This window comes from Pelobates fuscus, chromosome 6, assembly GCF_036172605.1.
Source record: "Pelobates fuscus isolate aPelFus1 chromosome 6, aPelFus1.pri, whole genome shotgun sequence".
Taxonomy (NCBI): domain Eukaryota; kingdom Metazoa; phylum Chordata; class Amphibia; order Anura; family Pelobatidae; genus Pelobates; species Pelobates fuscus.
In genome coordinates this window covers 55608682-55632430 of record NC_086322.1, presented here as the reverse complement: position 1 = coordinate 55632430, position 23749 = coordinate 55608682, and the positions used below count along the sequence as shown (strand labels likewise).

The 23749-nt window shown below is 37.7% G+C and overlaps 1 protein-coding gene across 1 annotated transcript in view; it reads left to right on the top strand.

Moving 5' to 3' along the window:
* Positions 1 to 11526: 11526 nt before the first annotated feature.
* Positions 11527 to 23749, top strand: part of GPR78 (G protein-coupled receptor 78) — a 28213-nt gene continuing 15990 nt past the window's right edge. The window contains exons 1-2 of the mRNA XM_063459858.1: positions 11527 to 12477; positions 15404 to 15517. Coding sequence (XP_063315928.1) covers positions 11810 to 12477; positions 15404 to 15517 — 782 coding nt within the window. The 5' untranslated portion in view covers positions 11527 to 11809. The remainder of the gene's footprint in view (positions 12478 to 15403; positions 15518 to 23749) is intronic.

The following is a 23749-nucleotide window of genomic DNA, read 5'->3' as shown; positions in this document are numbered from 1 at the left end:
ATAAATTAGTCAAATGCAAATTGCAGTTGAACGCAAACAGCAAAAAATACAAAAAATGCCGTTGTCATTAAGTGAAAGACAAGCTTCCGAAGCTCTGTCCTTAAGGGGTTAATTGAGCAGTGAAATTGCAGGGGAATGATCTATACACTAAAACTGCTTTATTTAGCTAAAGTGATTTAGGTGACTATAGTGTTCCTTTAACAAATGTGCAATCAGACAAATTATAGTTACATTAAGCTATATAGCATACTAATTGAGCACAATAAATGGAGGAATTATGTCAAGCACAGTGTGAAGTGTACTGCTCATATTAACAATCAGTCCCAGTAACAAAAAACAGTGACATTGATGATTATGATTAACTACATTACCTACACCAAATGTCTCATTCACAAAGGCACGTAATTTGGAAAATATTTTTGCGCCTGCTAATTATATGCCTTGCATAACCTACCCACGCAAAAGGCCATCCGGCAGTTACCTCAAAATGTAACTATAGCAAGTGTGTTAGTGAGTAAACAAACTGAAAAAAAAAAGAAGTGGAGTGCTGTATAGGAGGTTAGTAGACTTACCCCTATCAGAAACCGGGGTATTGCAAGGTACAAATGAATAGTGCTGTGGTGTAAAGTGATCCACTCACTTGGTGATGAGCCTACAAGGGATTGCCTCATATCGCAAAGACTTCTGTGCCTTTAAGGCAACATAACGCCTTTTACTTTATAGAGTGTTGCAATTCCTATGGAAAAAACAAACAGACATTTCTAGTGCTTTATGATGGACTTAACCTTCAGGGATATAGCATATCACAGTGCACCTGATAAAGAGACTCTATATAACCTGGCTCTGGGAGGGTACAGTACTGTATAAAACTAGGTAGACACTACCCTTCTTGGATCAAAATTTAACAATGCAGGCCGAAGTTGACGTTAACTAATTAAAAGTGCTAAACAGGGGCGTAGCTTGATGGTGGAACAGAGCGGTCGCATGCTAGAGAGGTTCCGTGGCCAAACAATGGAATCCAACTGTTTTCGGAGATTTAAACTCCAAAACCAGAGACCTACCCACCCACAACCAAGATGGGAAGAAAAACTAAAAAACAGAAATCGGAACGACCCAAAACAGGGGCCACTATAGGCGATTTATTCCGCCAGGCACAAGGCGCTTACAGACCCAAAATGGCCGCCGAGCTGGATGAATACTCTGACTCCTCGGGGGACTTCTACCCAGAGGAAGCAAACAGCAACTCACTCCTTGCGAGGCCATCACAGACTAACAAGAACCCGGACGACACAGGACCTGTGACAGCGCCAATGCTGAAAACCATGCTAGGGGACCTACAGAAGGCCCTACAGGTGGACGTAGCGCAAATACGAGCAGACCTTGAGGGCCTAGTGGGCCGCATTGAAGCAGAGGAACTAGCCTCCACACTACACTCACAAGAGCTAGTGGAGCTCAGGCAGGATATACAGACCCTTAAACAACAACAGGCCAAAACGGAACACCACTTTGCAGCACTAGAATACTCTATGCGCTGGAACAACCTGATGGTGCGCGGAGTCACGGAGGACATCCCCGCAGAAGAACTCCCACACTTCCTGAGAAGGTTAATGGGAACACTGATGCCCTCCAAACAAGCCAAAAACAATGGCATCGAGGCGGCCTTCCGGATCCCCAAACCCCAAAGAGCGCCAGAAACTGCACCCCGAGACCTTGTGGTGAAATTCAGGAATGCAGCAGACAAAATGGCGCTCCTTGCAGCCCTGAAAGATCTGCGACCTACCGATTCGAAAATATGGACTTAACTTTCTATGTAGACCTGACGGGAGCTACCTTGCAATGGCGCAAGTCCCTGCAACCATTCACCACTCTGCTGCGAACGCACCAAATAAAGTACCGCTGGAGACCACTACGCACATTGCAGATTCTACATAAGGATGCAACTCACCTTGTCTCGGACCTCAAAGGGGTGACAGCACTACTGCACACACTGGGTCTGCCACCGGCGGAATTACAAGAAGATGGAGCTCCAGGGAACCCCGAGGCACCACACTGCTGTGATCTGGCAAGGATCATCCCATTTATTCTCACAGGGAAGAGGTAAAGCTTAGACCGCAGCCGCCACCATCTGAACTTAAAATGACGAGGCCAAGCCTTTTTCCCCACATAAGCTTTACACCCAGAAGCGGCACGAACTGCCTCACCTCTCTTCAACCACCCCGACAGAAACCCCAACAACGAGATGGTCCTTAGACCCCACATCACCCTCACCCGGGACCGAGAAATACTGCAAAGGCCAGAACTGGCAACACTCCCAAAACCGGGACTTACGGTCTATCAACAAACAGCCCACGCCAATCTCCACTAGCAGCAGACAAGACCCAGGGGTGATTGCTGGAATATTGCAATTGACTATACTTAGCCCCATAACCATATGTTGAGGCAGAAAATATGACTAAGCAGCTACGGACCCAGACCACAGTACTGCACAACAGTTTAATATGCACAGGTTACCTGTCTTCCAGTATTGTATTTATATGTTATTTTGTTGTTTATACTCACGTTAGACATGCTAATTGAGGCCACGGAGAAGCCAACACATTAGGCACCTCTAGCCTTCCATACCCAATAGCAGGGTACAACACGCAGTCCCACTATATCAGACATACCCACAATCACGTAGCCGCCTGTGGAAACCAGGCCATAGAGAGCCTGTCCTCTCACACACACACACTCCCCCCCCCTCTCCCCAGGGTTACAGGGGACAGTAACACACAAGCTGTCCCTCTCTTACGTGTGTCCCAAGCATAATGCACATGGGCGGACCAAGCACATTAAGCCCATAGATAGCCCTATTCTCCATAGACAAGCAACCACGATACACGCCGAGGACAAATCGAGCACACATGCTACTGTACAGCAACATCATTCTCTACTACATGAACCACGTTTGCACACGGCTTTAAGCCCAACATTAACTAAAAATATAAAATGTGCAGTATACATGAAGCCATATTGTTGACCTAAGTTGAATGTTATTTGTGCGCTTGATACAGCTGTTGTGACTTACCGAACCTGAATGTCACCTTTTGCACGAGACAAATAAAGAATAAAAAAAAAAGTGCTAAACAATGCATTAAAAATAAAGTAAAAATCTATTAATCTGTCCTTCAATAATAGTCCTGTATCTGAGACGCGTTTTGCGTTCGGGTTTCTCAACTGGAATGTCTGTAGTCTATCCTGCTCCTTATCTGAATCCACACAGGTTCCCTCCAGTTACTCTCACATGATCATCCGTGTCCAAATGTTGATGAGTAGGGGGCACTTTCTTCTGGGCTTCCGGAAGTGATGTACTTGCAACACATCACTTTCTGTGAGTACCCAATCTATTACATCATTTACTGGATTTATATTTAAGTCCATTGTCATGTAGACATATTTTCCTGGTTTAACTCATCACAAGTCAATTTGCATTGAGACATATTCTTCTGGTTTGACACATATGCAAAAACGTAATGAACAATTACTTAAATTTAAAAAATACTCTGAATTCGCAACAATGCTCACCGTAGTGAATAACCCATGATAGCCACCATACTATTTAAAATATGGCAAGTGGGCTATTCTCTAAGATCTAACATATGCAAAATTCCATGAAACTCTAATCTATGGAGTTCTGCTACATTTAACAACTAATTTTAAAGACTAATACAAGTGTGTTTATATTTGCTTATTTTTGACTTTTTCTCTTTCAATCTTCTTTTTTGAGTGCATCAGTTAGCTGTCTGCTTGTATCAACTACAACCTTGATAATCTTATGACAATATGCGACAATGTAGCAATCTGAACAAGGTTTCATGACTGTTTTCAGAACTGTGCAATGTGTTGAAACTGTAAAATGGCATTTTCTCTCCTGTGTTCAATGTGTCCTAGATTGTATTGGTTTTGTTTAGTGGCATTATTTGACCTTATACAAGCAAAGACAATTGCCCACTCATCCCTATTTAAATTGCCAAGGGTACACTAATTTAAATTAGTTTAAGAGGGTGTATTTGCTTTTGAATTACTTAAAGTAGGAATAATCTCAGAATTTATATTGCACTCTGAATATTTACCAGAGGCAATGCAAAGGCACAGTGAATATTAGCCCTAAATGCCCTGATTTGATTTTCACCAATTTAACATCTGCTAAAAACCTTCTCAAATGTCACAATTGCATGCAAAGTAAAGTAATTTCAAGGTTAAAAAAAGACATAAAAGAATAATAGGACCAAAGGACTTAAATGTGAATCAAGCAAACAAGGTAATGCATATTGTGGCGGGATCGATGCCCGAATTGTCTTTTTGTGATTGCCTGTATTTCCCCCATTTATTTGTAAATATATGTATGTTTTACCTGCTCCCCGTTCAGGAGAGCTCATGCAAATGAGTTCCGTTCATCTCCCGAATGCAGACCACCTCCATACTCCATTTAGAATGTTCTAAAAAAAATTACACCTTTATAACGAGGTGTGAAAACTGCAAATAACAGAGGGAAGCCTTGGTGTGTGCCGACCCTGGGTGGCAGCCCGTTCGTTAGACGAACACCATCTAGGGGGAGCATTTGTGGATTGCTTCCCACCTCATTCGGTTCCCGAACGAGGACCTCCCCAGTGCCCCTTGGAGTGTTTACACCAATCAATTAGAGCATTGGCAACTTGCAACATAAGTGTGAAACCGCAAGGGGAAGTAATTAATGAATGCTTTCTGGGCTGCCACAGTTAGTCTATACGGGGGAGAATTCGTGTCCCGAAAGAAGACACTTCTCTTGCCTGGTTTCACCCAGGGACCCCACGAGCGGAGGCGGTTACCATTCTGGGGGTCCTTGTGTGACATCCAGTTACTGGGGGGAGAAGGGTCTCTTCATTCTGTATTAGCTGAGGTAAGCAGTCAGGTTATCCTTGGCTCGCTACACATATTAATAATAATTTTATTTTTTTAAGAAAAAAAACTGCTGATGGGGTCCCCACTGTTCCTGTTAAAACAAGAGAAGAGGAACCACCTTCCTCCACTTACCTCACTTCATGTATACGAGGTAATGTTTAAAAGGTTTGTGGGGATCCTTGGAGCCATCGCAACAGGCAACAACTTTGGAACTCTCAAAATTACCTAATATGTAACTTCTTCTTACCCACATGTGGAGGGGTGTGGATAATTTCATGGTGCAGATTGGCTTATATAACTACATACATATGTATAATGCTTTACATTGCACAACCCTGTCTCCAATGGTTTCAAATACCTGGACAGAGGTGTTTACTCACTTCCCATAGTCAGCCTATTCCACTGTGATGACATGGGGTTTCCCAATCCCATGGCTTTACATGTTCTCATCTCCCCGGTGTGACCAATGGTCACAGACCTGTTTGCAGCTCACATAATCCCAAAAGACAGCCTATAACTCAGTAGAAGAACTTACCTAGCCCATCTAATAAATAGTAAGTGTTGGTGTTTCTTTTTTAAAAAAAAGTACACTTCAATGACCTTGAAATATTTATATTGTGCTCATGAAAACATGGAAGAAGACTACTAACATAAAAAATAAAATCTATGACAACTATTAAAAAGAGTAAAAATTGCAACAGCAAAAGTAGTTTTAAAAAATCCAAACTTTCTAACATGGATTTTAGAGGAAAAAGAGTATTTTAATGGTAGCTTTACATTTGTATTACATCATTTTGATTTTCTGGCGTATAAGCAAGCACACTACAGCACTCTGCAGACACACACATACAGACACAGACACACTCTATATTTCTGTGTATAAAAATAACTTTTTTTTGTTGTCATATTTAAGCCATCAAGTCATTTTGTCATTTTTTGTTTGTTTGGATGAATGGTGGAACGGTTGGATGTGCTCAAGAATTCTGTGCGTACATGATGTAAGGATATAAAGCTTTGCTATGCTTTTGCCATATTGTGTAGACTGCCACTTTAATTTACCTTATGCTAACATTCATATTTTTAAATATGTTTGTGCAATAGCTAAAAACATATATATTATGTAAGTTATGTAAGTCTCGGATAATTACTTCAATCCTGGCTTTCATTAAATTTGTAATATTATTCTGTCTCACCCATTATGTATAGTGGTTATAGATCATATGGCTATGGCATAAAAAAATATAACAAAGCAGTGACCTGCTACCTAAAAAGCACAAAAAATCCAATAGCAATATATTAATGGCATAAAATTATCATTAACCACATAGTATTGAACTAGCATACCGTTTCAATACAATTAATGGCTGTTAGTAGATACAGTAACAGGAGAGATAAAATGCTCAGTTCTTGTATTATTTGTTAGTTCTGCAGATAATACCTAACGTAGAGACAAGAAACCTGGCAGAGCTGCGGTGATCCTCATGCAAACTGACAGTGCAGAAATCCTAGAACGTAAGGTGTGCTGGAGGGAGATAAAAAAAGATTAATAAACAGTAACCAAATTTCCACAACAATTCTTCTACCAAGTTCGACATTCTAGAACTCCAGATTTCACAGTTCACGTGTTCCAGTGGCTTTATATAGCTCTAACAAATGTGCATCTCTGTTGTGTCATTCGGTTGCTAAGATCTGATCATGTATTCTTTGAAATTGAGAAGAACAAGGCTTTGCTTGGGCAACTGACATTTAAAAGGTTACAATGTATGTAAGAGTGATGGTTGAGGATGTGAGCAAAGAAAAATGAAATCAGAATGTTCTTAATGTTAATGGGTTCCTGGCTGTTATATTATATATATTTGTGTATGTATGCCATATATTTTATTTTATGCCAAATATTTTTTTCTGTCGTTTTACATTTTAAAGCAATAATTTGCTATTTGAAATAGTTGTGTAGTTCTGCTAGTTTAATTTTTACTGGGTTATTTACTCAAGTGCGAATTTTGGGGAATTCAAAGTGAATTAAAACACTGTATTCTTAAGAGAATGCTGTCTATCATATACCCTAACATCTGAATTAACTTAAATGTATAAGTACCCAAAGAACCCTGTTTCATAGAAGGGCATTTATCACGTGGTCTTCTTGACTCTGTTTGTGTGTGTGTGTGTGTTTGTGTTTGCATTTGTGTGTGTGTGTATATAGAAAAAGTACAGTTATGCAATATGCATCACCTGCGTATCTCAAGTCCTCCTTTGACACAGAATATTATGCTTCCACAACTATCCCAGAGTTCCCAACATGACATGCAAATTAGCTCAAATATGCATTGTTTTTAGACTTGAATTTCTGCAGTTACCCTTAGCAATGGACGCAGTTTTAAAAACAGAATTTATTCAACCATAGCATGGATTGTGATGTGTATATATAATATTTATACATGGCCACTAATGTGTATGCAGAACAGTGTACATATAATCATTTAAATCACTTTCTATACTAATTTATAAAAATTGTTTATAAAACATTATATATCCTTTATGAATATTATTATTATTATTATCGCCATGTATATAGCGCCAACAGATTCCGTAGCACTTTACAATATTATGAGAGGGGGGATTTAACTATAAATAGGACAATTACAAGAAAATTTACAGGAACAATGGGTTGAAGAGGACCCTACTCAAACGAGCTTACAGTCTATAGCATAAAACATTTTGTATTTATTATAAATAAATAAATAAATAAATAAATAATGTTTTATTTTGCTTGTTTTATCTATCACCCAGTGCTATAGAGTCAAAGGAACCGATATTAATTATATTTTGTCATTCTATATGAGATCCTTGACCTCTATGAAATCAAGTAGAATTTTAAAGAATGTATAATATCTGTAGACAGATCTGGGGCACAGACAACTCCTCAGAGTTCCAGAACTACCATGTGACTGCATTATATTAAGATTCGTAAAAACAATGAAGAAACATATATATATATATGTATTTTTGTTCACAAATGTGACAACAGTTATACGGCATCTTCGGAACATTTCACACACAGAGACTATTAAAGTATTCAGTGATTCTGTCATTTTCTGAAATCAAATATCATTAAAGAATGAACATAAAAATGTAAAACATATTTGCGAGAAGCTTCATAGAGTAAGGAAAAGAGGAGACTTAATGTAAAATTCAGCTGCCCGGGTGTCATGATACATCAACCTATACTGTCCCTTTGAACTCCATATGGTTCCTCAGCTGTAATTTTTTTCTGCATAGATCAATAGTCTTCTTTGGTTAGCAGGGAAACTTACCAACACCATTATTTAACTTCTGTGAAGTATCAGCTCTACAGGTGTTCATGATACAGTAAATTATCATTCGTTTAGTGCGAGTGATGTTCTTTATCAACATACAGTAATACTGCATAATATATGAAAGTCACCACTAATATGTGATGTATGTAGCTCTTTTATTTCATATTTTTTCTGTAGATTACATGCCATTCTCCCCTATGCACTACTGATTATTATTTAGAACACTATATATTTTCTTGTATATGAAATGCCTTTCGCTGGCTCAACTGACCTGTCAGATTCCTACCTACCTGAGCCAATGAGCTCAATATTTTCTGTCTAGCCTCATTTAAGTTTGTATGGTGGAACCTAATTCATGATAACTCTTGGTTTCTATTGCCCTGATAGTTGGCTTAATAGCGAGTTCTTCTTACGTGGTAACACATCTTTATGAATATGTTAGACCTCTGTTAGATATTCTGATTACATTAACTAATATATCTTGTTTGTACTTATTTATTTGTTTATGGATTTTATTTGCTTAATGCATTTTTACTATCTATTACAAGTGTACAAAAGACAAATATATGTGATAAGCGCTGTAAAATATAGTCTTTTCATTGGGATGGGAAATCATTAACTGAATCCAAGGAAGAACAAAAAATAGCAGGGAAGTAGAGAGAAGATATGGGGAGCTTGTCCAAGGAGGGTAAGTAATGATCGAACACAGAAGAAGGAGAGTGGGAAGGCAATGAGATTATACAGCTTGCTATAACTCTTCTTTCCTCTATAACAGGCATAGGCAACCTTCGGCACTCCAGATGTTTTGCCAGCATTATGGGTGTAAGAGCATTATGGGGGATGTAGTCCACAACATCTGGGGGTGCCGAAGGTTGCCTATCCCTGCTCTATAACATCATATAGAAGCATTTATGTTGATTTTCATTACTTTTTACACCTCAAAATATTAAATCTTGATCCCTTCCTCCAGACATACATATATTACATGATTTGCTAATTATTTCAACAGTAGATCATATTTTAGACTTCCATACTGCATGGATTGCCTGTAATAAACAGGTTATAATACACAGATGACATCTTCTGGGGGCCCTAATCTCTTGCATAACCCTGTTATACATGTCTTGGTCTACCCAAGCATAGTGGGAGTTACACTCCCAACAGTAATATTAATGATGGCAACTGAAGTAACTGCAGTCCAAGGCTGCAAATCACACTAATTGTAGGCAAGCAGGCCTCTCTGTCTCAGTAGAGATGTGTATTTTAGCTAAAGCAGCAAGGTAAATTGTTAGTGTAGGATTTACCGAAGAGTAAAGTGGCCTGAAGTGGCAGGTGAACTTTTACATTAATGGCCATCCATGTGATGCTATTTAAATGTGTTTAGTGATTTGGGATAGTGCGCAAGTAACTCTTCTCTTTGGCTTTTATTGTATGTATTCGGGGCTGATGTGTACTATAGTCATTGCTGCCACCCAGGAGTAGTAGGCATTCGAGCACATGACCTAATTTTGTATGTTAGCACTGGGACATGTATACACTGTTCTGCATTACACTTGTCAGCCACAACATTAAAACCACTGAGACAGGTGAGGTGAACGTGTGTGTGTGTGTGACTTTTTGCATGTCTGCCCATTTAACAATGACAGTTAAATAGGGATAGTCAACTTTTTAATATCTACCGCCCACTTTTGTATCTTTCTTGATGGTAAAATTACCTTACCACCCCCCAGTGCCGCAGTAGCTAATTTTATAGCGCAATTTTACTTTTTTCTTTTCTTTTTTTTTTTTTAAGGAAGGAGAGGATTTTTTTTTCATATGTACTTATTTTTTTTTTCTATTTTCTCTTCTACTTTTTTTTCTATGTGTGTGATGTGCTGTGTGTATGAAGGGTGCTGTGTGTGTTTGTGTGTGATGGGTGTAGTGTGTGTGTGTGTGAGAGAGAGAGAGCTGCAGCATGTGAGGAGGGCAGTGTGTGTAAAGGGTGCAATGTGTGTGTGTGTGAAGGGTGCAATGTGTGTGTGAGGGATGCTGTGTGTGTGTGAGGGTTGCTGTATGTGAGGAGTACAGTGTGTGTGTGTGTGTGTGTGTGTGTAAAGGCTGTAGTGTGTGAAGGGTGCAGTGTGTGTGAAGGATGCTGTGAGTGTGTGGGTGAAGGGTGCTGTGTGTCAGGAGTACAGTGTGTGTGTGAGAGGTGCTGTGTGTATGAGGGTTGCTTTGTCTGTGTGAAGGGTGCTGTACATGTGTAAAGGGTGCTGTGCGTGTGTGAAGGGGCAGTGCATGTGTGAGGGGGCAGTGCGTGTATGAGGGGGCAGTGTGTGTGAGAGGTGGAGTGTGTGTGAGGGAGCAGTCTGTCTGTGTGTGTGTGTGTGTGAGGGTGAGCAGTTAGTGTGTGTGCGAGGGGTGTAGTGTGTGTGAGGGGTGTAGTGTGTGTGAGGGGACAGTTTTAGGAGTGTTAGGAGTAGTATTGGCTTAGTATATAATCTGTGAAATTGGGTATCCTAACTGCCTGCAATTTTGTAATTCTCCCATGCCCTGTTCATGAGTCACTATCTATTCCATTATAACATGATGTGACCTACTTTATAAAACAAGTACCAAGAATGTTCCTGTGAAAACTTAACTGCAAATGTTTTGCAAAAACAGTACATTTGTGCTACTCTCACATGGATAGAAAGCAGTGTTACAAATTATTTATCCCAAGTTAATTCGTAGAGTTCCAGAATCATTTTAAAAAGTGAGTAAGCAATGAACATGAGAGAGAGAGAGAGAAAGAGAGAGAGAGAGAGAGAGAGAGAGAGAGAAATTTTAATTAAAAGTTAACCCTTTCAAAACTGAGCATTGGCAATAATTACATAAACTTGCTGCACATTGCTCCCTACCTAAAGGAGATTTATCAGTGCAAACACAGAGGCAAAGTACTAAATACGATGCTGTTACTATGGAAACCAAAGAACACCTTTTAGCCTTAAGGACTTTTCTTTAAGAATAGCACCTGTTCTGCCTTGTAAATCTTTCCCAAAGACTCTATCTGGGTAGCTTTCACCTGAGCGATGTATTTGCTTATTTCCACAAACCTGTTGTGCATAGCTGCAAATTCTTCTTTTTTGGTATACTAACACAACGTCCTGATGTTTGTTTATCTAATAGAACCAGTAAATAATTCACCCCAAGCTCCAGCCTGAAGCAGGAATAATTCTTTGTAGCAGTTCCTGCGCATGAGTTGATACTGTGCAAGCTGTACAGAAGGTGTGTCACAAGGAGATTCACATTAGAACAGCTGTGCTGGCTCCTTGACAATACCTCTCCGAGCATTGTTCAGCAGCATAGCAGCCCCTGCTTACTACATGCAGCTGTGCAGGCTAGCTACCTCCTTCACATGGGCTGCTGTGTGCTCAGCTTCAGCACCCTGGACAGCGGACTCCTTGAAGGTCTAGGAGCAAGGGAAACCTGTTTGATGCAGCAGGAGTTCTGCAGCAATTCCAAGCAAGCATGTAGGAAGCCCTCTATGCTCTAAATGCACATTTTAATCGACACACACTGCTTTGAACGGCAGGCTCATGGATATATGCTGAGAAATGCACTTAGCAGAGGTTCTGCTGGCCATCCTTCTGATTGTGGTGTTTGTTGTGTCCTTACTGGCCAATCTCTTGGTGGTGATATGTTTCCTGTACAGTGCAGAGATCAGGAAGCAGGTGTCTGGGATATTCTTATTAAACCTCTCCCTGTGTAACCTCCTCCTGACTGCCTTCAACATGCCCTCCACTTTCCTGGCTGTCTTGAAAGCCCAGCAGCCTTTTGGGGACTGCATTTGCAAAGCTGTGGGTTTTCTGGAAACTTTTCTAACTTGCAATGCCATGCTAAGCATGGCTGCACTCAGTATAGACAAATGGATTGCTGTGGTTTTCCCCCTGAGTTACAGCAGCAAGATGAGGTACAAAGATGCTGTGCTTATGATGGGCTATTCCTGGCTGCACTCACTCACCTTTCCTCTGGTGTCCCTCTTCCTCTCTTGGGTAGACTACAGTAGCATGTATGCCTCTTGTACTTTGCATGTCACAGAAGAAACTGAGATCAGAGGTTTCACAGTGTTTACTATCGTGTTCCATACTGCCAGTTTCATGCTCTCTCTGGTTATTTTGTGTTTCACTTATTTAAAGGTGTTAAAGGTGGCACGGTTCCATTGCAAGAGGATAGATATCATTACTATGCAAACTCTAGTCTTGCTTGTAGACATCCACCCAAGGTAATACAGTTTTGGATTTATCAGTGTACTGAATTTGTTTGTTTGTTTGTTTTTTCTTAGTTTTTTGTTTTGTTTTAAATTCAGCAAGAGACCTTCCTTGCATATAGTGCACATTTTATGTATCCTCTGTATTATATGAAATGTTCCATCTGGGTACAGTTTTAGCTTGGATTCACTACAATATGCTTCTTAACCCCTTCTGGACCAAGGTGGACTATCCCCTTGTCCCCATGGCATTCCTGACATGTCATTGGTTCTGCAGCTCTTAATAACTATATCATAGGATATGCTACAGCCCTAAAGCTTGTTATATATGTGATGAAATGAAACTTGCAATTGCCATTGTTTTTGGAACACTTGGCTAACAATCACAAGCAGCAAGGTAATGTCAAATCTGGCATCTGTACTTTAGACTATATGTTAAAGCTAGAGCATATTTTCCACTCCTGGGATGCAGTATATTTGCTTTACTAGATGTTGATGTTTAGACATGGACTTTTTTTGTAATACCAGATTAGTATTAAATGGGAAATGGCCAATTCTTATGGAGCTGTATACATCAGTTTGTCTATAATTACTCTGTATAGTATGCAGTGGAGGTGTATCATATATTCATCTTGAAATTTGTACATACAAAGAGGGAGATTTATTAAAGTGTCTTGCAGAAATGTGGGACAAAGTTCCAAATGGGGAGCAATCACCATGGCAACCAATGTAATCAACATGAAAATCCCATTGGTATCCATGGCGATTGCTGCATATTTAGAACTTTGTCCCACTTTCTATTTACTAGATTTTTATGTTTGCCTCTTTGCAAAGAATGCATTCTTAAAATGCAATTTGTTTCTTTTAAATTCATTTAATGGATAGTAGTTTGGAATACAACACACATCATCCCTATCCACGCCAAAATTTGCCTACATCATCAGCACAGACAAATGTAAATATTTATAGCAATACATCAGTTTATATATTTTATCAAAACAATTTTAATAGTAATTTTATGGATCTTTCTTATAAATATGTCTTTGAAATTAAACAATAAATAAATATGAATAAATATTAATAGGGCAACTACTCTTTCCAATCCTACACTGAACAAAACAGCACCTCACCAAATGTTTTACAAAAACAAATATCACAAAAGTACAAGACAATATGCTGTCACTAGCATGGTAACGGAAACATTTTGATAGATGCTTCTATTTCCACCAACTACCTGAATGCCATTTGTGTTTCAAAACATTTTGACTGCATTCGTTTTCACACAATTAACCCTACGTACTCTAGATCCTCAATCATCACGATTAAATGTCACATACTATACCCTGACTCTCCATGAAATCATGTAGATTATCATAGATCAATGTTACAAACATAGTTTTACATGAATATATTATTTTATATCAGCAGAATATGGGTGAACCCAGGTTAAACACTTTACACTTATTCTTAAATTCAAATAAAAATGTACTACTCATGGATTTTATTAGACAAATTCTTTATCTAAAATATACTTCTTACATTTTCCTGTAATATCATTGTAGCCGTTCAGTTTTCTCAATACAATAAACAACATGTCACATATTTAAATACCACTATATAAGCTAGCAATTTATTCCGCTTCAATATAACTATTACTGAACCAATTATTCCCTCAACCCTCAATGAACACGTCTTTATTTCCAAATCAGAAGATTAATTACCCCTCTCCAAATTTATTTGACCTCTTTTACATACCTGTACCCCCTTCAAAGTATATAGCATTCACTTTATTATCTCATATTACCAGCGTACTTCCCTTCCTCATATACTACTTAAATTTATTACACTATTTTAAGTTCACCCTTCTTTTTAATAAGCTATTTTAGAGTCATAGGATTAGAGCCCCTTGTAAATTCCATTTTGAGTTATAATCAGAGATACTTTAACACAATGGCCTACAAAAAGAATCTGGGAGGGGCTTAAATGACTGGGCAGGAAGGCTGCGTTAACAAATAAAATAGACCCTTTCAAATCAACTGTAGACCCTATGGGTGCAGCTGAGAATGGATTTAAACATCTATATATCCTTCCGCAAGGAGATCCAGTAAGACTAGGGTTTTGTGTCTCCAATGGGAGACAAATCCTGCTAGGTATAGAAACAACAGATTGGAAAAGGGGATACACAAAAAGAGGAGATGAGTAGCAGGGAGTAGTCACATTAATGAAATCACCCACTGCTTAGTTCTGATGTTGACAATAAATGCTTTCAAGAAAAGGCTTTTAGTAGGCAATCATACAAACTCTATACACACACAAACGCACATCAAGTACACACAGCACGCGTTTTTTTTTTTACAGCACATTTTTTTTGAACAATTAGTGGATTTTTATGTATTGACAAAAAATAAGTAAATGAGTAAAGACTGGACTTTTATAATAAAATAAAATGTTTAATTTTCATTTGTCAAGTGATTTTTCAAGCGATTTACCAAAATTTAATTTCTAATTATATTGCAAGTGTGGTCAAAAGATGTACAATGATCCCCTTACATATAATGGAAAATATTGAATACCGGTCATTTAAATTAATATGTCTATATCCAATGCAGGAAGAATATGGTAAGCATAGGTAAAAATAAAATTGTAATAATAATTGTGAAAACAGACAGGATGTGCCCCAAAAACCCTCCACGTAGTTAAGTGATTTTCACACAATGTCCTTGGAAGTTGTAATCCACAATATCACTGTGACATATGACATATGTTTTGTGCAAAGACACATTTATGTGTGGTAGAGTATACAATAATATACATATTATATACACAATACACATTATTTTAGCAAGCATGCCATATTAATTGATATGTGTTGGAGCATGGTGAACTGCTAGCGATGCCCCCTTATTTTATTGTGCATTCACATACCTCATTTACTTTACAGTGTGAAACAGAGGTGTCTCAGTGAGCAGAAAAGGAGACGTCAGCGAGCTACAAAAAAAATCAGTATTTTTATAGGATCGTTCGTGCTGTGTTTTGCCCCATATGTTATCACAAGGTACGTATTGCAAACATTTTAATGGTGTTTACTTGTGACAGACATCTACCTTTATAATTTGTTTCTAATATAAAACCAGAGGGACACCACTTCTTTTGCTGGTTATGTAGACAGAGACCAAGACAGAACAATACAGGCAAACAAATAAACAGATAAATAGATAAGACCATGACCATAAGGACAGACAAATGAATCACCAGATGGACAGGCAGACAGGATGACAAAGAGGCAGATTTGTACATATATAGGTAAATATGTTGATTGATTGGCTGATGTTGTATACAACTGATAGGCGATACTAATATGAATTTGAAATGAAAATGCATTTTGTTTGGTACGTCTTGGGGTGCCTTGTGAATAAAATCGAGAAACAAAGTTAAATGTATAAGCATGCCCAAACATATAAAGCATTAGCACCTATTACACTTTTGCTTTAAGCTATAGATTAGAGCAAGGAGCCTCAAAGTATTGGTAATGGTATTTCCAGATCTGTAAGTTGACTGGGACAGTCCTAGAATAGAGAGGCATATATTCTGGATTGCTGGTGCCCTGGCCAGCATCAGAGCCATGACTGAGCTCTTATTTCTGTCAAAGAAGCAGTGTTTGCCTGAACTGGGTGCTTCAGACAACTCTATTTCTAAGGTTCTGGTGTTCTGGAGTTGCATGCAGAACTCCAGGAGCCTCCACCCAGAGCACCGCCACACTACAGGAGTGTGTAACTGTGTGTATGTCTACGGGCCTGTGTAGGTGTGTGTACATTTACAGAAATGTCTAACTTTGTGTGGATTTAAGTGTGTAACTATATGTGTCTGAATATGTGTTGAAATGTGTTTGTGTGTGTGTGTGTGTGTATTGCCACTGGCAATGGTAATGGTAAGTTGACTTGACTAAAACCTCCAATTGCTTCCATCTTGACTTTGAGTTTTCCAAAGCTCACAGAGACGCTGAGCTCATTTGGCAAAGAAAATGCTAGTTACTTAAAATGGTATTATTTATCCATGCACCAATATGTGTTGTCTGGCTTTAACAAAAAAAAAAAAAAAAGATTTGTGGATATGATCATGTAAAGTAATTATAAAAAATACACACTGTGTCAACAATATTTCCAATGTATTTACTTACTGGAACAATTAAGAGGGAAAAATATTTATTCTGTATGTACCTACCTATCAGATAGCTCTCGAGATGGTGTAAAGCATCCAAGACATGCTTGAAGTTCAAATTGAACGAAGAAAGTCTATCATAAGACTTCACTTAAATCTGGAAGTCTCATTAGATGGGTTGGGGAAAATGTCCTGTTATGGAATCATGTTGATCTAGATAAGATTGCTGCTATGGGGGTGTAACAATGTAAGCCCCTCAAAGCACCGGGTACTTTGTCATTTATTTGGTCTTCTTGAATCCTAGAACTTGAGAAGGTTTGCTATTATTATGGCTGTACAAGTATTATGGGAGATGTATGGGGAATGTAATCCACAACATCTGGAGTACCAAATGTTGCCTATCCCTGATCTAGAGAGATCCTGTGGAATAATGTGACTGTGACATGATTTATAAAAAAAAAATGTAGGAATTCTAGATGTGAAATTTATACCTACATTATTGTATTACTGAATGAGATCCCAATAAATTTAAGTTACAAAAAGTTTTTTTTTTTTTTAAACTATAGTTCCCCTTTGTTATCTTTTAAATGTTCATAAATTGTTCGTGAATTATTACAGTTATCAGGCATGGATGCAATTATTTAATCAGTTATTGTAGACTGATTAGAGATAATATACCCTATCATATGTGATTTGTGGTATAAAATGGCATGCTTCCTGCAATTCTGTAATTATTACTGTCATTTTATTTCTGCACTTGTAACAGAGTACTCATTCTCAAAGATAAGAGAGTTCTTTCAGATATTTCATATAAAATGTATGCATGATGAGATCTGATTATTCAGTGCTTCATAGTAGCAAGACATTTAATTATTCTGTTTTCGTAATTTCAAAAAAGATGAAATTATTGATTGCTTGAAATCATCATAATGAAATATTATTGACAATAATCAATTTACAAAGCAGCAACAATACTGTGACATTGTGATTATAATATAATTAGTATAGGAAAACTGAATTACTTTTATAGTGGGCTTTCTTAACTAGCTAAATACAGAGCACGCGTTCATTCTGTGATTGAATTTTAGACTTATATAGAAGGTCCTCTCATCTAACACATTTTTAGCCATCAATTGCTCTATAGTTATACTCTCTATACAAGATATGGCATTTTAAACATGCTATTGTGATGAGAAAAAATACAGCTCTGGAACATCAGTAAACTACATAGTAACAAATATAAACTATAATTTAAACTATCTGTCTCATTGTTCCTATATATCCTGTACATATAATTTTACACAGCATTGAATTCAATATATAATTTTTATGACAAAAAAAAAATGGGAACAGAAGCATTCCTTTTGTTTGTGGTAGACCTCCCAAGCTCACATTAGCTTTTGTAGCTCGTTAATGCTCTGAGAATAATAGGAATCCTTTTTCGAGTCTAGACTGTATTGTAGGAGCAGTCAATTGCTGCATTTAATTGTGTTCTTGCACTTCCTCAAAAATGTAGGCTTGAGAAAGACTGATTTGACAGATAAAATGTTGCTATAAGTATTTTAAAAAATCATCTCTGCAAAGTATATGGTATGCCTTGGATTGACATTCAAGGTGTAGCCACTCTGGGCCATTGAGCCATCTTATGATTCTGTGTAGGCAGTCTGTTTCTTTGCTACAACTCAAAAATGTGTCCCAGATTCAAAAGTAGATACATTGATGACATATTGTCTACTTCAGTTATTGTGAGAATGGAGTAAAATTCTCCTTGAGATTTAGGAGCTCAATCACACCTGTGCATTTTAGGCAAATAAAATTAAGTTGGTCAATATTTCTAAAATTCACCTAATTTGTCATGATCTTTGTGGAATTGGTTCAAGCTTATATTGATTCCTCTGCACTAATCATATTATAAGTTGACATACCCTGGGCCCAAGAATGTTAAATTGATGTCGAATATTCCATGATCAGTAACCCCTTCACTGGCATATCAGTCCTATATAAAGATACTGCTCCCTTATCCTCATGCCCATACATGGCTCCTTTGATGTTATTTTACCTTTGTCTACCTGAACATCGCTGTGTGTACTGGTCTACAACTGTCTTCTCCCCAGTCTGAGCTTTCCACCAGCTACTTTAGCATTAGTAGATTTGGCTTATATGATTTCTCTTTCATACCTGTACCACACTTTCTCCTCACTCTGGTATACATTTGCGGTTTTCAATTGATTGTTTAAGTTCAGAGGCCATTCAAACCCCATGTCCAAACCTGTGAGAGAATGTGGTTAATGATGAATATCTTTATTTTAGTTTTGGGTTCATCATGTCTCCTTGGTAGAGAAATTGTGATTTGTTCTTTCAGGATATTTTGCTGTTTTAGTGAAGAAACCCCATAAGGTAACACAGAGAACATAATATTAATAATGAGTATTATACTTTGGTAGGTTGTGTTGGTTTGATTACACCAACTACAATTTGAATAGAAAGTCTTGTCTGTCAATATAATTGTGAATCAGAACACAAGATTTACCAAAAAATAAACAAAGAGGTGTAAAGTTTCTAGTTAATAAAGGAATGTACAATACTTAATATAAAAATGACAAAATATGCTCTTACAAAAGGGAAATTAATTGGAAACTCAGTACCACTGAATGATAACCAATGAGTTCTAAAGAAATAAAGTACCAAAAAGAAGATACATTTTTACATAGGAGGGGTGTGAAGAAAATAGACTTTTATTTAACATTTTCTTCTTTATTCGGTTTGTTTCCTCCATTTACTGCATGGATATTGAAAATTGGTTCGGTAGTTTGAAACTACCGAACACCGACCACCCTCCTGGCTCATTACGTTCAAAAGAACCGACTATTAAGTGCTCCCTGGGCGGCCGCTGTTCGTATAGCCGAACGCCACGTGGAATAGAAAATGGCGGCCATCTTGTTCGCACGAGGGTAGTCAGCAGGACTTGGTCGTCGAGTGTCTGGAACTAAAATCGGACACTCGACCTCACGAACCACCGCTGAAACTACCGAACGCCTGCTTCTCTTGATTACCAAACAGCCAGAAGAGCGCCATTTGGTAGTTTTGTTCGTACGGACAAGGGGAGCAATCGCTCCTATGAGCCAGGAGGAACCATTCGGTACTTTGTTCGTTTTTTACCTTTTTCTGAATTGACCGACCGCACACGCTGAATTCGTGGAACTGTTTTGGGCAGGAGCCTCGTGTCGATAAAACATGACTTCCACACTTTTTAAGAACCCCTGAACCGATCTGGGTGAAATTTGGATATGTTTGTCCCCCAGATCGGGGCTATCAGGGGATATGTAATTTGTGGGGATACCTTGTGGGGAAAGGGGTGTTCCAACTTTTGGGGAAATTGTGTGCCCTCTGCCTGGAGATAATTGATTTATTCCTTAACTTATCTCAATATCTCCCAGGCAGAGGGAAGGCGTGTATTACTGTAAAACTGTATGATGATTGGTTAATGTCTTTGTTTGCTGTGGGAGGTCCTCTTGCAGAAGGATTTCTCATAAAAGCCAGTGTGTTTTCAATAAACTTCATTCCTGTTACACCCTTCATGAAGTCTAGGCTCATGTTTGGGGAATATTCTATTTGCTGGGGCGAATCGTCTTGGAAGCTGCATTCATCTACCCTATTCCTCTACTCCCTGCTGCAGCTATAATCACTTGTGCTCAGCTAACAATAAAAGATAACAGTATTGCCAGTGGAACACACAAAAAATAAGAGATACTCAAAAACACCCTAGTGAGTTACCCTTTACCCTCACATCAAACAGAAATTACATACGGTATAAGGTGGAGTATCTTCTTATTATAACAGGTGGTAATGGTTAGTATTCCTAGAGATAAAACAGAATAAAACACGTAATAGTGCAATATTGTCTATATAATATTGAAAGTGCAGAAAATGGGTGGAATATCACTCACAAAGAAGGAGCCTTTGGGTAAAGCTCAATATTCCTTACCCAAAGGCTCCTTCTTTGTGAGTGATATTCCACCCATTTTCTGCACTTTTAATATTATATAGACAATATTGCACTATTACGTGTTTTATTCTGTTTTATCTCTAGGAATACTAACCATTACCATCTGTTATAATAAGAAGATACTCCACCTTATACTGTATGTAACTTAAGCTCAGCTGTTGGGAAAGGAATAGAAGACCACAGTACCCTAACCACTGCAGGTCTTAACAAGGTGGATACAAATACAGGGGATTACAATGGTAAATCAATACAGAAATATCGTTTTCTGGAATTTCCCATTCAAAAATAGCAACTTTCAGTTATAATATAGGGTTGCAAAACACATAAAGGTTAACCATTTTTGCAAATAGGTTTTAATTGTTTTTTATTTTCATAAATCTGTCTGAGTTTTAACATTTTGTAATGGTAAGAATGGGCATGATTTGTTACCGTAAAAATATTTTATATTACGTGTTTATTTTATGACTTTGGATAGATATGAAAGCAACATCCTCTATTACCACATACATTTGGAATTATGGGAGCAAATAAGGACCTCATTTATTTTCATTTAGTGAACACTTTGGGTACTCTTTGTCATCTTGGCACTGATATGAAGGACCGTTATTTCCATGGTTCAAGGCATCCTGGCACTTATACTTAACTGGTAGAGAGAACTGTAGAGTTTACACAGAATGGTGGGAAAACAATAAACAGATACAGTGTTATTCACTAGAGTGAAAATTCTAAGTGAATTTCAAATTAAATGTAAAATTAGCCAAACTGGAAAGATTCTCTCTGTCAGCTAGGCTTCCAATTTTGCTATTTTGACCTCAAATTTGAAAAATTTAAATTTGAATTATACTTTAGTGAAAAAAAACTGTGAGTGATTGGCAGGTCTGTGGGCAAAAGTCAGAGTAGCATGGTTAGGCCACGTGTTACAATCTCACCTCACATTTCATGGACAAGGGCCACCACGGCTGACAAGATCATTTGGGAGTGCCTCTATTTGTTGTGCAGAAAGATTTGGCCAATATTTTTTATATGTATTGCACGTTAGAGTAGAATCAGTTTGTAAACAATGTAAATAATTTAGTCTTACTCTGCAATAGTCCAATAGTAAGTGAGTGGACACCCCACAAAAGGCAAACTATTTTAGTTGTTGTCTGTTCTCAGTATTATCTTCTCCTGTGTTTTGGAAAGATAAAATGAAAGTATGAGCATATAGCCAACAAACCTGCAGCAACTGTAAAATGCTATCATATCAACATAGATCCAAATTTATAAAGAACATTTTGAGAACATTCCATAGAATGAAAACTTAAAGCTATTCTGTGTACACAAGGGAGGTGGTTAGGGAAGTGTTAGAAAAAATATATCTAATAAAGTATTGTGGTAGAGACCCCAACTCTGTTTTTTAAATATTTCTTATATCTACAAAAAGATAATTTAATTTGGGTCAATTTGAAAATTTAATTGCTCAATTTACATAGTGAACACTGATCATTTTCTAGCATCTGAATTATTCTCTGTGATTCAGTACATGCCAATTCCTCAAGTAGTAGACTTATAAATGCAGTATATGTACAGCAATCGATTGTTTTTGCTAGACAGGTTGCATCTTTCCCCTCTCTGTGATTTAGCACAGGAAACATTCAAGAAACACAATTTATGTTTGTCAAATGAAAATTGATCAATTAGTAGAGCATTTCCTGTGATCTTCAAGGCTCCCTCATCGTCTGTTTACCAAGAGAATGAAAACAATTAAACCAAAGTAATCAACCATTAGGGAGCATGGATTAGATTCAATAATAGTAGACTTGATTACTTATGCATCACATAAATGTATTATTTATCAGTTATGTAGTAAGTGAAAAATAAAACTCTAGAACACTTAGTAATAAAGCATCAAGGATTTTATTACATAGAATTATACAGACAGTGGCCACTTTTACAAAATCTATGTCTAACGGAGAATATCGCCACCTCCAGGGAGAGTTATTTATTTTAAAATGGGCAGATTGTAATTTCAAAGTGATGTAAATTGTTGGCAGTAATGGTTAGGTAAGCTGTACTATTTTGACAATGCTCAACTGATAATCAGAAAGATTATCAGATTATTAAAAACAGAGGTTCACTTAGCTCCTTAAGAACTTGTGGGTGAATGCTGTCAGTTTTGTTTATATTAACATTCTTTTGTTGCTGCAGCACCTTGTCTTGAGTCATCCAATCACAGTTGTCCTGCAAGTTTTTTTGCAGTCATCATTTGTATATATCTAGCCATAGATTCTTCCTTATATACTGAGGAGAAATAGTTATTTAACCAATTTAGACAGTCGACAGCCATTGCAAAATATTGCGATAAGACAGATAATCAGAAAGAACATTGCGCAATTTTTTTGTTTTGTAAAGTCAAACTGGCCAATTCTATACTTAATCCTTAAGAGAAGTATTTAATTTAAGGCGATCTATGGTTCATACGGTAGTATAACAATAGCCTTTAAACATTGTGATATCCCACACCCTTGTATAGCATAGTGCAATCTTAAGTATGAGAAAGGAATAGGTGAAGAGAGCACAGGTTGGAGTACGAGCATGTTCGTGTAGATTAGTCCATTCGGACAAAGATTGACAAGGGTGATATTGGATAAGTCTAGTAGGAAAGGTCCCTGTTTTTCAACTAGAGTGCAAATACAGGGTGCATGAAGAATGTTTAATATGCTGAATTAAGGCATTAATTAATCTCGAACCCTAACCAAGTGGGTCACGGGGGTGTGTTAGTTAAGTAAATGGAACCATTTATCTCATATGAAGTGCTGGTGCAGCTTGTAGGTGACATAAGGGGGTCCAGGAAACTTTGGGGTTATAGTAAACAGTTTATATACTTCAACTCAAAGAGATCATAAGGCATTAACATTAAAGGGATACTATAGTCACCTGAACAACTTTAGCTTAATGAAGCAGTTTTGGTGTATAGAACATGCCCCTGCAGCCTCACTGCTCAATCCTCTGCCATTTAGAAGTTAAATCCCTTTGTTTATGAACCCTAGTCACACCTCCCTGCATGTGACTTGCACAGCCTTCCATAAACACTTCCTGTAAAGAGAGCCCTATTTAGGCTTTCTTTATTGCAAGTTCTGTTTA